This window comes from Glarea lozoyensis (assembly GCF_000409485.1).
Source record: "Glarea lozoyensis ATCC 20868 chromosome Unknown GLAREA7, whole genome shotgun sequence".
Classification (NCBI taxonomy): Eukaryota; Fungi; Ascomycota; class Leotiomycetes; order Helotiales; family Helotiaceae; genus Glarea; species Glarea lozoyensis.
In genome coordinates this window covers 435,579-450,372 of record NW_007361002.1, presented here as the reverse complement: position 1 = coordinate 450,372, position 14,794 = coordinate 435,579, and the positions used below count along the sequence as shown (strand labels likewise).

General features: G+C 46.9%; 8 protein-coding genes across 8 annotated transcripts; 5 read left to right on the top strand and 3 right to left on the bottom strand.

The window, feature by feature from the left end:
* Positions 1 to 22: 22 nt before the first annotated feature.
* GLAREA_01333 (S-adenosyl-L-methionine-dependent methyltransferase) lies at positions 23 to 1,132 on the top strand (the record flags this gene model as incomplete). The annotated part of the gene is made up of 2 exons (XM_008088549.1): positions 23 to 265; positions 677 to 1,132. 2 exons carry the CDS (start codon positions 23 to 25, stop codon positions 1,130 to 1,132), a joined length of 699 nt encoding a protein of 232 aa, XP_008086740.1.
* An 856-nt stretch (positions 1,133 to 1,988) lies between these two features.
* GLAREA_01332 (uncharacterized protein) lies at positions 1,989 to 3,147 on the top strand (the record flags this gene model as incomplete). Its single annotated transcript, XM_008088548.1, has 2 exons — positions 1,989 to 2,242; positions 2,292 to 3,147. 2 exons carry the CDS (start codon positions 1,989 to 1,991, stop codon positions 3,145 to 3,147), a joined length of 1,110 nt encoding a protein of 369 aa, XP_008086739.1.
* Positions 3,148 to 3,874: 727 nt separating this feature from the next.
* On the top strand, positions 3,875 to 4,648 carry GLAREA_01331 (alpha/beta-Hydrolase; the record flags this gene model as incomplete). Its single annotated transcript, XM_008088547.1, has 1 exon — positions 3,875 to 4,648. The coding sequence occupies one exon, from the start codon at positions 3,875 to 3,877 to the stop codon at positions 4,646 to 4,648; it is 774 nt and encodes a 257-aa protein (XP_008086738.1).
* Positions 4,649 to 4,922: 274 nt separating this feature from the next.
* Positions 4,923 to 5,300, bottom strand: GLAREA_01330 (uncharacterized protein; the record flags this gene model as incomplete). The annotated part of the gene is made up of 1 exon (XM_008088546.1): positions 4,923 to 5,300. One exon carries the CDS (start codon positions 5,298 to 5,300, stop codon positions 4,923 to 4,925), a length of 378 nt encoding a protein of 125 aa, XP_008086737.1.
* Positions 5,301 to 6,793: 1,493 nt separating this feature from the next.
* GLAREA_01329 (Glutaminase/Asparaginase) lies at positions 6,794 to 8,039 on the top strand (the record flags this gene model as incomplete). The annotated part of the gene is made up of 3 exons (XM_008088545.1): positions 6,794 to 6,956; positions 7,004 to 7,704; positions 7,764 to 8,039. 3 exons carry the CDS (start codon positions 6,794 to 6,796, stop codon positions 8,037 to 8,039), a joined length of 1,140 nt encoding a protein of 379 aa, XP_008086736.1.
* Positions 8,040 to 9,415: 1,376 nt separating this feature from the next.
* On the bottom strand, positions 9,416 to 11,089 carry GLAREA_01328 (NAD(P)-binding Rossmann-fold containing protein; the record flags this gene model as incomplete). Its single annotated transcript, XM_008088544.1, has 1 exon — positions 9,416 to 11,089. One exon carries the CDS (start codon positions 11,087 to 11,089, stop codon positions 9,416 to 9,418), a length of 1,674 nt encoding a protein of 557 aa, XP_008086735.1.
* A 569-nt stretch (positions 11,090 to 11,658) lies between these two features.
* GLAREA_01327 (Glyoxalase/Bleomycin resistance protein/Dihydroxybiphenyl dioxygenase) lies at positions 11,659 to 12,886 on the bottom strand (the record flags this gene model as incomplete). The annotated part of the gene is made up of 6 exons (XM_008088543.1): positions 11,659 to 11,711; positions 11,772 to 11,897; positions 11,944 to 12,232; positions 12,280 to 12,716; positions 12,766 to 12,794; positions 12,846 to 12,886. The coding sequence occupies 6 exons, from the start codon at positions 12,884 to 12,886 to the stop codon at positions 11,659 to 11,661; spliced, it is 975 nt and encodes a 324-aa protein (XP_008086734.1).
* An 872-nt stretch (positions 12,887 to 13,758) lies between these two features.
* On the top strand, positions 13,759 to 14,424 carry GLAREA_01326 (uncharacterized protein; the record flags this gene model as incomplete). Its single annotated transcript, XM_008088542.1, has 1 exon — positions 13,759 to 14,424. The coding sequence occupies one exon, from the start codon at positions 13,759 to 13,761 to the stop codon at positions 14,422 to 14,424; it is 666 nt and encodes a 221-aa protein (XP_008086733.1).
* Between the last annotated feature and the right edge of the window lie 370 nt (positions 14,425 to 14,794).

Genomic DNA, 14,794 nt, shown 5'->3' with positions numbered 1-14,794 from the left:
CTTCTCCTCTCACACAGTCACAATGCCAAGCTCCCTCATCCCCAACGCGGCCTACAACAAATTCAACGAAGTAGCAGACTACATCACCGACTCCATCATTCCCCAAGAAGAATACCTTACCTCCACGCTCCGCCACAATGAACAAGCCGGGTTGGATACCATCGACGTAGCGCCATGTGATGGGAAATTCCTGTATTTGTTGGTGAAGATGAATAAGGTGAAGAGGATTTTGGAGGTTGGGACGTTGGGAGGATATAGTGCTATTGTGAGTATGATGTGAATTTCTTTGGTGTGGTGATGGTGGTGGGGGTGAGGGTGGAGTGGAAGGGTGACGAGCTGCTGTGATGGGATGAGAGGTGAGAGGCTGGGTTTGAATTCCCCAAGAAAGATGAGGAAATGATTTTTGAATTGTGACTGAAGGCAATTGAGGAGGTTGAGATGTGACGTTTCTTTTTCCTTCGGTGTTGTGGGGTTGATCTGATGTTGACGAAAGAGGATGTCTGTGCGATATCTCGGAGTTTTGATGGTTTTTCTCTTGGTGGCTGGCGGCATGTGAGAAACAACGTTTTGATCAGGCGAACCTTGATTTGTTTGCTCGGAGGAGAGGTTGAATAGGAAATGCTCTGTTGAATTTGCTCACCGAACCTGAAGAAACAAGAAGCTGACTTATCTATAGTGGATGGCGAAAGCACTTCCTGAGGACGGAAAGATCATCACTTGTGAACTTGAGTCGGAAAGCGCTGAGATAGCAAGAGAAAACATCAGGAAAGCCGGCTTTGAAAACAAAATTGAAGTCAAAGTCGGCGCTGCGAAAGATACATTGACGAAAATGAGCGAGGCAGGAAAGGTGGAACCATTCGACATGGTTTTCATTGACGCTGATAAAGAGAATAATTGGACTTACTACAAATGGGCTCTCGATCATGCCAGCCACGTGGGAACTGTCTTGGTAGTCGATAATGTGGTTAGAAGAGGTCGATTGGTAGATGCTGATTCAACAGAACCGTCGATAATCGGTACCAGGAAGTTATTTGCGGAATTGAAGAGAGAAAAGAGGGTCGAGTGTACGGCTCTTCAAACAGTTGGAGCCAAGGGCTGGGACGGGCTTATGATTTCGATGGTGATTGAATAGGTGATGGAGACGAGGATCTTTCTGTCACGGTTGTCGTTGATCCGATGCTCGAAGCTCGAGACTCGAGGTTGTGGTCAATAACAGCAATTGACTGAGCCGCACGCTCCCATGACTTGTAAGTCCAGATTCAACCTGGTCTCCGACGTGTTTCTATTTCGGAATTGTTAGCTTTCAAGCCTCTTCTTTGATATCAACCGCCTGACGTTCTGGGGTGGAATACAAAACATCATCATGACTTCAATCTTACAAAAAGCAACCATGCAACCACGATCAAAATCTGTGACATATCATGCCCTATCGTTTATCTTGTGGGGGAGGTTGAATGTTTGAAGGAAAGAGATGCAGGGGCGACCTCCTCCCAACCTCCACAGTTGCATTTTCCTCGCGCGTCGTCCCAAAACGCGATTCTCCCAAAATAAGCGAGTCCACTCACTAGCGTCTATATTATGGGGCCCCTGACATTGTGCCCAGCATCCGATTCTTCACAGGCAAGACTTCCGTGATCTGCAACAACAACACCTCCTAATGCCAGTGGTGATCATCTTGGGCGTCCATTTTGAGGGTGTCAGAGATTATGTGGTGGCCAATCATGATAAGAACCATGTTTTGGGAATTAATGCGGCACCGGTTAAATTTGCTGGATTTCAAGGGACCTGAAAATGTTACTCCAAACGAGCAGAAGGATGGCTTCCTGTGTCCTATACATATACACGTCAAGAACTACCTGACGTCCTGGAGTTGAGCTTGGGAGTACGACACATGTCTTCAATTTTGCTTCTCCTTTTATTTTGCTTTTGAATGCGGTTGTTCATAGATTCGAGACTCGATGAGGGATGAGTCGCGTCGACGGCTTTCGATGGCTGTCGTTTTCCATCGGCCTCAATCCCTTCGTCTATGGTTCTCATCAAGGAGCTTACGGAAGAGAAGCTTGGGCAAGAAGAAAGATGGCCATATTTCATCGTTGAGTCTCGACCAATTGTTGAAGACCAAGGTTGCCATTCGAGCGACCGTGGTGCCTGCAATGGAAGGCTGGCGAGATAATACCGATTATTATGATGAGAAAGGCGATGTGGTTTCTCATGAAGCTCCAGCACCTCTGTCACACCTCGGGTTTGTTTTCCAAACCTCCGTGTCGGCGATTGGGCTGACCAGAATACAGGACGCCCTGTGGAGACTTCATTATTAGCCAAACGCAGAGGAGAAAACTTTCCACCGGGACGATTCAAGTAGTGCGGAGGCCGACTTGCAATCAGTGTCCTCACCAGGGTCGACCATGCTCCTTTCAGCAATATAATGTCTCGCGACCACGACCAAAAGGTCCAATTCCTCCAAGGCGTTCGTCGTCACTTCCTAAGGACTCCGGTGTGATTGAAACTATATCCAATCCATCGGCTCCCTTGACTACCTTTTATCTTGGTCAGCAAGATGGCTACTTCTTTGAGTATATGCTCACTGGCTCTCTTAATAAGCTAGAATTATTTTCGTCCACAAACTTATGGCCAATGGTGCTCGATGGCTTCCAAAACGAGCCCTGTGTTCGCCATATTATGCTCGGAACTGCCATGATTCATCGGTCTCGATCTGACCCAAACATGTCGCGGAACCTGGAGACCCAGCGCTTAGCATCTCGCCATTACAGCAACGCAGTAAGGCTACTCAGCAATCTCTTGTCGCCAGCAAGAAGCAATGCTGGCGGTGAAGCCGGGGAGGTTGTTCTTCTCACAACATTTCTCCTTGCCGTATTCGAGCTTTTACGACGGAAGGACGATCGCGCAGCATGGTGGATGCAGAGCGGATTGAAGTTGCTTACACCTACGTCCGATCCGATTAGAAACCAAAAGGTTGATCTCGACAGAAGTAACGCCCAACTGACTTTCGGCTACAAATTGATGGATATCAATCTGAAGATCAAGGGAATGAAAACGCTGAAGAGGCAGGGAAGGAACCAAGGCGGCCAACGCGTCGCTGGATTGAGAAAGAGCGAGTCATTTCGGAGCGATCTAACAGTGCTATAGCTACTCACAGGTTTGTGAAGTAGAATGTCTTTTTGGGTTCGAGACATTCTGAGATGCCGTATTGGCATGGGGGGCAGGTGATTGCGATGACGATTCCTCAGAGCAATTGACGAAATATCGATATTTCGTCAACTGCTTTGAGTCTTCCAACAAAACCTTGCGCTGCTACCACACATGTGCGAGGCTGTTTCTTTGGAGTTCTGGTATGAAAATGCTTTGGATGGTCTGTATTTACTGCTCTTTATCACTACTCAAAATACAGAATAAAGTGTCTAAACTTTTAAGAGAATTGACACATTTCAAACGCACTTGGGATCAATCACGAATAATCTTCGCATCATATGACGTTGTGCGGGTTGATTTTACCAACATGAGTGAGAAATTATCGCACTGACGGGCTTCTGCTGTTACCGTCCATCAGATAACTAAGGACGCCACGACTAATGTAATCGACGGAATGCGGTAGTTGCTCAAAAGAGTTGACGAAATATCTCATATTTCGTCTATCGTTCTTGGTAAATAGCAAAAACTCAAATTTTTTTAGAATTTCTTAGGGTAGGAGCGCTTTTGACGCTCAGCTTTGATAGTTTGGCAGGGTAGTACAAAAATACGCCTATCCATTAGGTACGAGGAGGAGAGTCAGGTGACATCTAACCGAACGACTATAATAGACTATCTTCAGTCTTTCGCGACCTTTTGTTTCTACCTTCTCGGCAAACTCAAATTCATGGCTCCTCATGTAATTACTCCTCAAAGGGACGCCCACACCCATACAATCATACTCCTTCACGGCCGCGATAGTATCGCCTCAGAGTTTGCATCAGAGTTCTTCGAGAGCCAGGCATCAGACGATCGCACGTTACTCGAAATATTTCCGACTACAAGATGGGTTTTCCCGGTTGCGAACATGATCAATTCGGCGCGCTTTGAAACGCCAATGTCGCAGTGGTTTGATCTGTGGTCGGTGGAAAATCCTCAAGAAAAGAATGAGATTCAAATTGACGGGTTAAGAGAAAGCGCTAGGGAGATCTTGGAGGTTATTCAGACTGAGAGTGCATTGGTCTCACCTGATCGCATTATACTTGGTGGGATCAGTCAGGGATGCGCTACTGCAATACATGCTTTACTTCACGGGGGAATACGTCTTGGTGGATTTATCGGACTCAACAGTTGGCTTCCATTCGAGCCAGATACGACAACAACTTCAGGGGATACCAAGGCGTGGACTATGGTTGGGGACAAACTACAGTACAGCCAAAAGTTACTCGACATACCACTTGGTTCACACCAACATTCATCAGCTGCACTCGAAACTCCGGTCTTTTTGTCACACTCCCAGGATGACGAAGTTGTTCCCATCGCGAATGGGATGAGATTATCAAACACCTTGGAAAGCATAGGGATGAAAGTTGAGTGGAGAGAGTATGTTGATGGAGGGCACTGGGTTAATGAACCTCAAGGTGTGGACGATATTGTAGCATTCATCAATTCAACACGTTGATAGTGGAGAGATATAGAGGACTGGAGTAGGGCTGTGGGCATGATATGGCAATTTATTAATGTCTTTGCGAGGAGTTATGGATTTCGAAAGGGCTGGTGTTTGATGTATTAATACCATTGTGTATTTTAATTGAGGTTGGATTAGTGGAATGCAACTGTATGAAAAATCTAGGATACCTAATTTGGGGCTCCAGAATGAAGAAATTCTCTTTCTTCCAGACTCATTTTCCAAAGATCGGTTTAATTAAGACTCTCAGAATCCAAATCCGCTAAACTTATCCCTTCTGTCCTTTCTTCTTATTTTTACCAGAAACACTCCCACTCACAATATCCTCTCTCTGTTTCTCCCCACCAAGACCAGTCCTCCTCAACCTACTCAAAAACTTCTCATCCCTCAAATCCTCCTTCGCAATCCCAAAAACAGCCCGATAAATTGGTCCCATATCATGCGGTCCACACGGTCGCTCATCACCACTTGCTCTGCGCTTCTCAAAGAAATTCTGCAGACAAGATTTGATCGCGGTTTCGATTGTCATCATCTCAGATGAATCTATCTCCTTGCTACTTTCATTAGGATGATCCTCGTAAATGGACTCGAATTCTGGGGTCTCGTCCAGCGATGGAGGTGGAATTAATGTGTTTTTTATTAGCATCGCTTCTTCGGGCGTAAAGTATGGGCTGCTGATGTAGAGCTCGTCGGTTGTGGATAAGGTGCGTGCTTTAGCGGCACGGTCGGTGGTGATGTTACAGAGATCGTGGAGTAAGACTTATCTGCTACTATTAATTTATGTGCTGATAAGATGAAAAGGGTAGTTACCTTGTACCAGATCACTGGATTAGCTTTTAGATTCGATAGAGTTGACGTGGTGGTGCTAGATTGCTGCATTTTCGTGTCAGTAGGCATCTTGCTTTTGGTCATCTTGATGATACTGTCCTATGTAGTGATCTTTGTACAAGAATGTAGAGGAATTATTTTTGAGACGATGGATAGAAACAAATCATCTGGTTAAGATATGGCGCATGTGCTGCCGGATTTGATTTAGTGAGCCTAAAAAAATCCTTAGTTTGTCACTAAGCATTAGGGGTTGTCAAGAATGTGTATTGTTATCTCCATGGTATATGGCTAAAGAAGTTGCTAGGCTCACGGTCGATAAAAGAATGAGCAGTTGAAACACTCTTGTAGTCGGTGAATGAGGTACACATAATAGGGTATATTTCACCAATTGTATTTGGGAAATGGGGAGTGTGTTTTTTTGTAAGAGAAATTTTCAATTTCTTTTTAAATAAAACTCCCTTTTGTTCAAATAAGCTAAAGGACAAAATACTCTTATTTACTCTTAATCGAATGCACAATAAGAGACTGTCTCACTATATTTTGTGTGTATGAGATGTGGTTGGATGAAGCTGGTGATTTTAAAAGATAATCCCTGCAGTTCCTAGTGCGGACCGCACGGTTGGGCTTGATTTGGACGTCCTCGAACCCGTGGTCCTCTTGCGACAACAAACACATAGATTTATTCTCAAGCTCAGAAACATCCAGAAATAATTATCTTCAATATTTTCAACACATCAAAGACGGTTCGAACAAGACCAGATTCAATAAACAATAAGCGCTAATGCATTCGACGTCACCGCCGCCCAAAATCCATAGATAACGAACCTGACTCTTGCACGCATTCCCGAGCTCCAAACCTTGGGGATCCCAAACCCCACCTTTCCACGATACCAAGATTTCTGGAATACCAAGACATCCAAGCTCGTGTCTTATCTACAGCTTCACAGCCAGTGACAATGCGGCTGCAAAGCTGCTGCCCGATCGGTGGGGAAGATATCCACGTTCCTGCCTCTAGTGGGGTACCCGGAGAAGCTTTTTGGTTCCTGGATTCTCATAAGTGGGTGTTTTCTTGACATTGATTGATCAGAATAAGCCTCAAATATGTACTCTTGTCACTGATAAGTATCCCGGTGTTGACAAAAAGAAAATGTCAGCCCGGGCAGTCCGGTGAAGAGTGGTGTTTTATGGCTCTAGTATCATGTGAGGAATTGGTATAAAACGAGCAAAGAATCCCGCAATGAGTTTCTTAGGCGTGTCGTTTTGAGTTGAGTTACCAGGTCTCTTTGCTGTTTCAGTTATTCCTGCTTCAAGATGTTTTCTTCAACGGCTGTGCTCCTTACTCTCATGGCATTGGGATATGCCTCGCCAATTGTGTACCGTCAAGAGGCAAGCCCATTTGTCTTTACCAATTCAAATGGCCTCAATTTCACTCAAATGAATACGACACTTCCCAATGTGACCATTTTTGCAACAGGTCAGCGAGTCCTTCTTCAAATCAAAACTCTTCTAACCCAGACACAGGCGGTACAATTGCAGGTTCAAGCTCCAGTAATACCGCAACAACAGGCTACACAGCCGGAGCCCTGGGTATCCTCACTCTCCTCGACGCCGTCCCAGAAGTCTTGAATATCTCAAACGTCGCCGGTGTTCAAATCTCCAACGTCGGAAGCCCAGATGTCACTTCCTCAATCCTCGTCCAAATCGCCCACCAAATCAACAACGTCGTTTGCAACGACCCAACCATGGCTGGAGCAGTAGTCACTCACGGCACCGACACCCTCGAAGAAACAGCTTTCTTCCTCGACGCCACGGTAAACTGCGAGAAACCGGTAATCATCGTCGGAGCAATGAGACCCGCAACCGCCATCTCAGCCGACGGACCCTTTAACCTCCTCGAAGCCGTTTCCGTGGCCATCAACCCGGCAGCGAGAAACCGCGGTGCAATGGTAGTCATGAACGATCGTATCGTCAGTGCTTACTACGTGACCAAAACCAATGCCAACACCATGGACACTTTCAAAGCGTACGAGCAAGGAAACCTCGGAACTCTCATCTCCAATACCCCTTATTTCTTCTACCCCCCGGTAACACCCACCGGCAAAGCCGCCTACGATATCAGAAACGTAACAGCAATTCCCCGCGTAGATATCTTGATGTCCTATCAAGACATGTCCAACGACACCCTCTACTCCGCCGTCTCTTCCGGCGCAAAAGGCATAGTCGTACGTTCCCGCCTTCTCTCGTCCTCCCCCCTTCCCCTCCCAACTAACACCCCCCACAGATCGCAGGATCCGGCGCCGGCAGCACGTCCTCGAACTTCAGTCTCGCCATGCAAGACGTGATCACCATGCACGGGATCCCCATCATCGACTCCACACGCGTGATGAGCGGCGAGGTCTCCAACAGCGGCTTTGATCCCGAGGACCCTAGTCCGATTTCTAGTGGGTTCTTGAACCCGTATAAATCTAGGGTGCTATTGGGGATATTGCTTGCGCAGATGAGGAATGTGACGGAGATTGCGGGGGCGTTTAATGGGAGTGCTACGTTTGTTGGGTAGTGGGGTTTTTATGATGTTTATGATAATGAGTTTCACGATGGGGTTTATTTGACCATCTGGTTTTATGTGCTGTCAAGTGATTCGTATGACACAAGTAAACCTCACAACCTTCCTTTTTGACATGCCTTTGGTATAATGAATATTCGAACGAGCTTCGAAGTAGTCGTTAAACCAGACACCCACCTACATTGACTCATGCTAACTTTCATCACATCAAACATAAATTCTCACCCTCTCTTCAGAGGACGCAACAGATAATTACACATCATCCATTACAAACAACAACTCCCACAAACACTTTCCAAACTGCCTCTCCTTCCAACCCACGACAAACCCCACTAGCTCCTCCCTCCCACTACTCTCCACACTAAAATGCCATAAATCCATAGCCAAACCATTCATCTCATCAAAACCCCAGATTCAAATCCAAAGTGGCCTTCAAAACCCGATCATAATTTCCTTCCAGTGGACCATATACCGAATATTTCGTCCATCAAATGTAGTGGATTGGATCTAATTGATTGCGGTAAACGTCATATTTTTAGACTTATTAGTCTCAAATTCACGACTCATGCTTCGGCAGAACCGAACGGGCTTTGTGAACGAGACTTGCTGTTTTTACTTAATCTTGTCTCCTCATGATATACCACTAAAGGATGAAGAACGCAACTTGACGATTTCGATTTGCTTGTCACTTTTATGTTGTATTGTGGCTTGTTCTTTAGACTCGTGACTGAAATCGCCTACTAGACCTCAGATACAACAACAAGAACGTCGACGATACCACACCTCGCAACTTTGGAAACCTCCAATCTCCAGATCTCTGCTTCCGATTACTGCATGTACCCGTCAAACCCAGGGCCATTTATCATACTATGTATCGAGGAACATGACTGGGAAGTCTCTGTCTTATATCCCCTTCTTCCGTCACCTTAAGAAACCCTGACTGGTATCAACCTTCCTTGTACACATTCCAGACTCACTGCTAATGGTGCTAGGAAATTTCTATCGGAAATCTAGGTGAAAAGAGAACTATGTTGATATTCCGAGAGTATTAAGATTCGTCATTGATGAGAAGATCTAGGTACGATCGATCGTGAATTGACATCAAATCATTAGGCATATGCGATTTTGTGGTAGATGAATTCTTCAAAATAAGGTGAACCGAATTGGATGAGACATTCTTATTAGTCAAAGACCTTGGTTGAACATTGGCCTTGAACACTTAAACATGCCCAGAATGTGAACGTCTCACTCTCGTTATACGAGACTAGTATGGTTCCCAAAACACTTATCCACCTATCCCAAAACCCTGAACCCTAAACCCCCAAAATCTAATCCCAAAATCCCAATCCTCAACCCACCACCCCTAACCCTCAAAGCCTAACAACACTAACATCCAAAATCCCCCCCTCACCCCTAAGTTCCCCCTCCACCTCCCTCCCCACATTCCCCTCAACCCCAAGTATCATCAACGCCTCATCCTCGCCCTCCCCCCTCCCCGCATCCTCGAGCGCCGCTACACTCATAAACCGCACATTAATCCCATGTCTGCCCAAAATCCCGCCCACACCCCCAATCTTCCCGGGGCGATCATAATTCCTGAGCAGGATCAAGAGTCCTTCAGGGACAAAACTCGCGAAAAACTTATCGATGCGAGAGATGTAGACTGTTTTGCCGGATACATAGCCAGAGATGATGCCTTCCTCGCTCCGCAGCGTGACGATACTGGCATATGCGAGATCGGAGTGGGATCCGGAATGGATCTCACTAACCACGATTCCCTTCTCTTTAGCAACGAGTTGCGCGTTCACGATATTAACATTCATCTCGCTAACCACGCCCATAAGACCCTTAACCAGCGCCGCGAATAAGGGACGTGTGTTAGAGATAGCAGCGAGTTCGCCCTCGTAAATAAGATCGAAGTGTTTACCCGTGAGTGCTCCTTTCGAACCCTTCCCTGAGTAGTGTTGCGTATACAACGATCCCATTTTCTCGACTAATTTGACGAAGGGCTGCAATTTGCGGTATTCCTCAGGGAGAATGAGCGGGGCGTTTACGGCTGAAGTTGGAAGACCGCCTTGTAAGATGGTGAGAACCTGCGCGCAGACGTCGAGGGAGACGTTTTCTTGGGCTTCGATTGTAGAGGCGCCGAGGTGGGGGGTTGCCACGACTCTAGGATGACGACAGAGTGCTTCAGCGGGGGAATTGGGAGCTGGTGGTTCGGAGGTGAAGACATCGAGGCCGGCGCCAGCGATGGTGTCATTTTCAATAGCGGCGAGGAGAGCGGCTTCGTTGTAGACACCGCCGCGAGCGACGTTGAGGACTTTGGCGGTGGGTTTCATTGTGGCTAGTTCGGCGGTGCTGATGAGATCGAGTGTGCTGGCTATGAGAGGGGTGTGGATAGTGAGGAAATCGACTTTGGGGAGGAGGGAGGGGAGGTCGGCGACGAGTGTTACGGAGGCGGATGCTGCCATATCGGGGTTGGCGTAGGGGTCCATGGCTATTACTTTCATGCCTAACCCGACTCCCATTCTGGCGACTTTGAATCCTACTTTCCCGAGTCCAATGATTCCTAGTGTCTTGCCTCCTACTTCTGTGCCGACTAGTTTACTTCTTTCCCATCCGCCATTGCGTAGACTTCGGTCTCCGGCTGGGACATTGCGAGCAACTGCCATGAGCAGAGCAATAGTGTGTTCAGCAGCGGCTACAATATTGCCACTTGGACTGTTGACAACGATGATTCCACGCGTAGTAGCTGACGCAACGTCGACATTATCAACACCAACGCCAGCCCTTGCTACAACTTTGAGATTTTTGGCGGCAGCGAGAACTGCAGCTGTGACTTTCGTCTCGGACCGAATGATGAGTCCATGATATTTTGGTATGATGGAGATCAGTTCCTCAGCGGAAACACCTTTCGGTTGGTCAATATCAAAGTGAGGTGAGAGGATAGCTAGCCCATCTGGAGATACTTTCTCTGGAATGAGGATTTTGGGACGACTTGTATTCGAATCGTTTTCTGGAGGAGAAGTCGCTGAAGGTGCCATTGAGAATGAGTTGAACTAGTTTCCTCTTTTGAAAATTAATCCAACTTATAGAAAAAAGGGCCTGCCTGAAGGATGGTATACTTGAACTACAAGCAAGTGCGGGGTATTTGAAGGGACTGTAACAGCTGAGTGAACACTGAATATAGTTTCAGACCTAGTGAATAGATATTTGTGGTGAACGCAGATGCTTCAAATGAATAGCATATTGAAAATGAATGGAAATAGGACGCCCTCATATAAATAACAAACATAAGCACTGCATCTGATCAAAGAAGTCGAGGTGGTGGGGTTGTTCGAAGTAGGCCAAGTCTGTCACACCTGCACCCCCGCGTTTTCAATCGAGCTAGGTCTATTTAGTTACGCCACATAAGTAACCCCACCATCCAGGAACGGAGCTCTACTTCGCTTCCAAGTATAGCCGCATACATAATTGCTTTGAGTAAGCAGTAGAGATCACCTGCACGGCAAAGGTTTCCTATGACAGTGGTTGTTTAGTCCGCTTATTGGATTCAATTTACATGTGGTGTTGGTTTGTACTACATGAGCTCCCCAAGTAAGGAGGGAGCAATCTATATTTTGTGTTGGCTTTCCTTGAGATTCTCGTTCTGAATCACCTCGATCCCTAGGTTCAATCAGTAAGTGTTTCGAGGTTGTAACGACTATAATCTGCTCAGATACTCACAGTAATTATCTGGATCCAGAACAAAGGCAACCGACTTCATACGGCCATCAGTAAGTCTCTTCTTCCAGTTGACTCCTAGATCCTCAAACCGCTTGCAAGCAGCATCTAAATCATCAACAGAGATACCTAACGATATTAGCTTGAGAATACGATGAGTCTCAATACCACCTACAAATGTGACCAAATCCCTGTGGCTCATCGTTTCCATTGTGATACTTAAAGTCGGCATCCTTCTCAGTTCCATAGTTCCACGTCAGCTCCAACAAGCCCTCTCTTTCAGCCGTTGGGTTGACCCCATTAGCCGATGTTGTTGGAATTCCGTCCTTTCCAGGATACCCAAGGAAGTAAAGGTTGAAGTTTGCGCTTGCATTCTCGCTAGTCCGGAAAAGCTCCATTCCCATAACCTCTTTGTAAAATTTGAGAGACTTCTCATGATCTTTGATACGAATCATGGTGTGGTTCTAGAATGAATTAGTGTTCGTTGCCCACCTAATGAGAAGCAACGTACCATTTTGTAGGTCTTGGTGTCAGTAGTGGTAACACCTTCAGTCTTCTCAACTGGATTTTGCCCAATGACCTCAACCCAGTATCCATCTGGATCCAAGACGAACGCAATGCTTCTCATGCGTCCATCAGATAGTTTCTTCTGGAATTTGTAGCCAGCGTCCTCGATTCTTTGACACGCAGCTTGAATGTTGTCTACACTGATACAAGTGTGCCCAAATCCTTTATAGGGATCAGCATTACCGGTAGAGACTTTGTAATTTGGATCATCCTCGGTGCCGTAATTGTGTGTTAATTCAATCAAGCCTTCCCTGTTACTAAAATGGTTGCCGCTGGAAATGGCTCCTGAAGAATCATAACCCATAAAGTAGAGATCGAATTTGGCTTCAGACTGCTCCACCTTTCTGATCATCTTCATACCAAGGTGCTCATAGAATTTGACTAAACGCTTACTGTTAGTGGGATTTTTCATTGTTGACACTACACATACCAGACTCTTTGGGGTCTTTCACTCGAATCCTATCCGTATATTAGCATTGATATAGCTGAGAAAAGGATCGTCAGACTTACATCGAGTGATTGAACTTGTAGGTCTTGGTATCAGTCGACATGGTTGCGTACGGTCTACTACCTATCAAGGTACCAAAGTATTAGCAGTCCATCAAATCACCCCACTATATACTGCGCAATGCGGCCCGTACCTGAATCTACTATGCTTCGAAAAAAGCTTGGTTTGGTGACTCGCTGGAAAGCGCGAGACAATTGCATAGAAAAGATGAGATTGATGATGCAGAGATCAGGAAAAGAAGAATGTGGTTGATGAAAGGTTGGAGAGGAGATATAAACACATGACCCCACCTTTTCCTATGACGCTGTGGAATCCCTAAATCGACAGTGGTGGAGTCGTGCTTAAAGCCGAAGGTCATTGGATGAACCCCGACTTCAGCGGATGGAAATCCTTCAAAGGTGTATTCCTTCTTGTTCTGATATGTAACTTCAAATATGTCTTGTCACTAACGGGTATATTCCGCTTGTCGTACTCGAGTGAAAGAGTATGATTGCTTGCTGGAGCATGGTGTAACAAGATATCCAATTCCTGGCGGCTTGCGACACACGACATCTCCATACTAGCAGCCTTTCCTTCCCGAGCACACGAAGGAGAGGGACATCAGAGGTCCGAAGGAAGCTAATTCATTCGATGGGAATAGCTTCAATCCAATTGATCGATTGCTTGAGGAGACGTCTGATGCTTGTGCTCCGGTCACTCGGATAATTTCTCTCCCGCAATTTTAGAGCTTCATCTTTTTGATCCAAGCTTCCCCGCGACAACATCAGGCACACGACCATCGACACTTTCCACGACAGTCCAGCTCTAGCCAATTCCTACTTCTCAATTGAAAAATTGTAAGATCATAGTCAGCTCTCCCCATCCACTCCCAAAACAACCTCTAACCACCATCGCAGCACCTCACGATCCAACACAATGCTCCTCACAACCCCCCTCACAACCTTCCTCTCCCACAACACCACCCCCCAACTGCCCACCCTCCTCCTCCTCACCCCCTCCGGCCTAGTCCTCTCCAGCGCCTCCCCCCTCCCCGCCTCCCTCCTACGCACCCAAGCCACCGCCGCCAGCACCCTGTGGTCCCTCTACCGGCCCTTCGACCGCACAAGCAACGCCATGCACAGCGCATTACCTTCAGACCCGTCCTCATCCGCCCTCTCCAGCGACACCGTAACCGACGACGACATATCCTCCATAACCGTCCAGCTCGCCCACGGCACGATGGTCATCCGCGAACTATCCTGCGGTCTGATATTCGTCGCCATCGGACCTACCTCTGCGCCTCCAAACCACATGTCTTCACCCTCACCATTACCAACTGCCCACACCACGACCACCTCACCGCCTTCCTCGCCGCCAGCACAACATCTTGCGCCGAGCGAGCTTGGGGAACGTGTGAGCTCCGGTGGTTCATTGAATAACATCCAAAGCAGCACGCCCTCGATAGCCGGGAGCGTAGGCAGTTCAGTGGCAGGCGCGCGACAACAGGCGGGGATTCTGAAGATCAAGAGGAGGGCGGATGAGGTGGGGAAGTGGTTGGAGGGGCAGCTGAGGGGGTTTGTGTTGAGTGCTGGGGAACGTTGAAGGGGATGGTTTCATCTGATTATACGTATGAGAACCATCTAAATACTAGTCGCTGAGGATGATGCTGAAACTGGCATGGATATGGAGTGAAGAAGTATGGAAGTTCTAGGTGGAGAAACAGAAGTCGTGGAGTCTGATACCCGATGTTGGAGAAGCTACAACTCCTGCTTCAAGACGTTTGGCGGCGAAGTTGTATACTAGAAGCTTTACAAAGCTGTAAATCAGACGCATAATCACCTGTACGTAATGGAAGGAACGGTATCATACGATACTCGATAATATAATCAACAGACGACATCAAGGACATCAGTTCACATGCGCTCATCAATAAACTCGCATTCGATATCTCGTGGCTGTTGTGGAAGCCAGT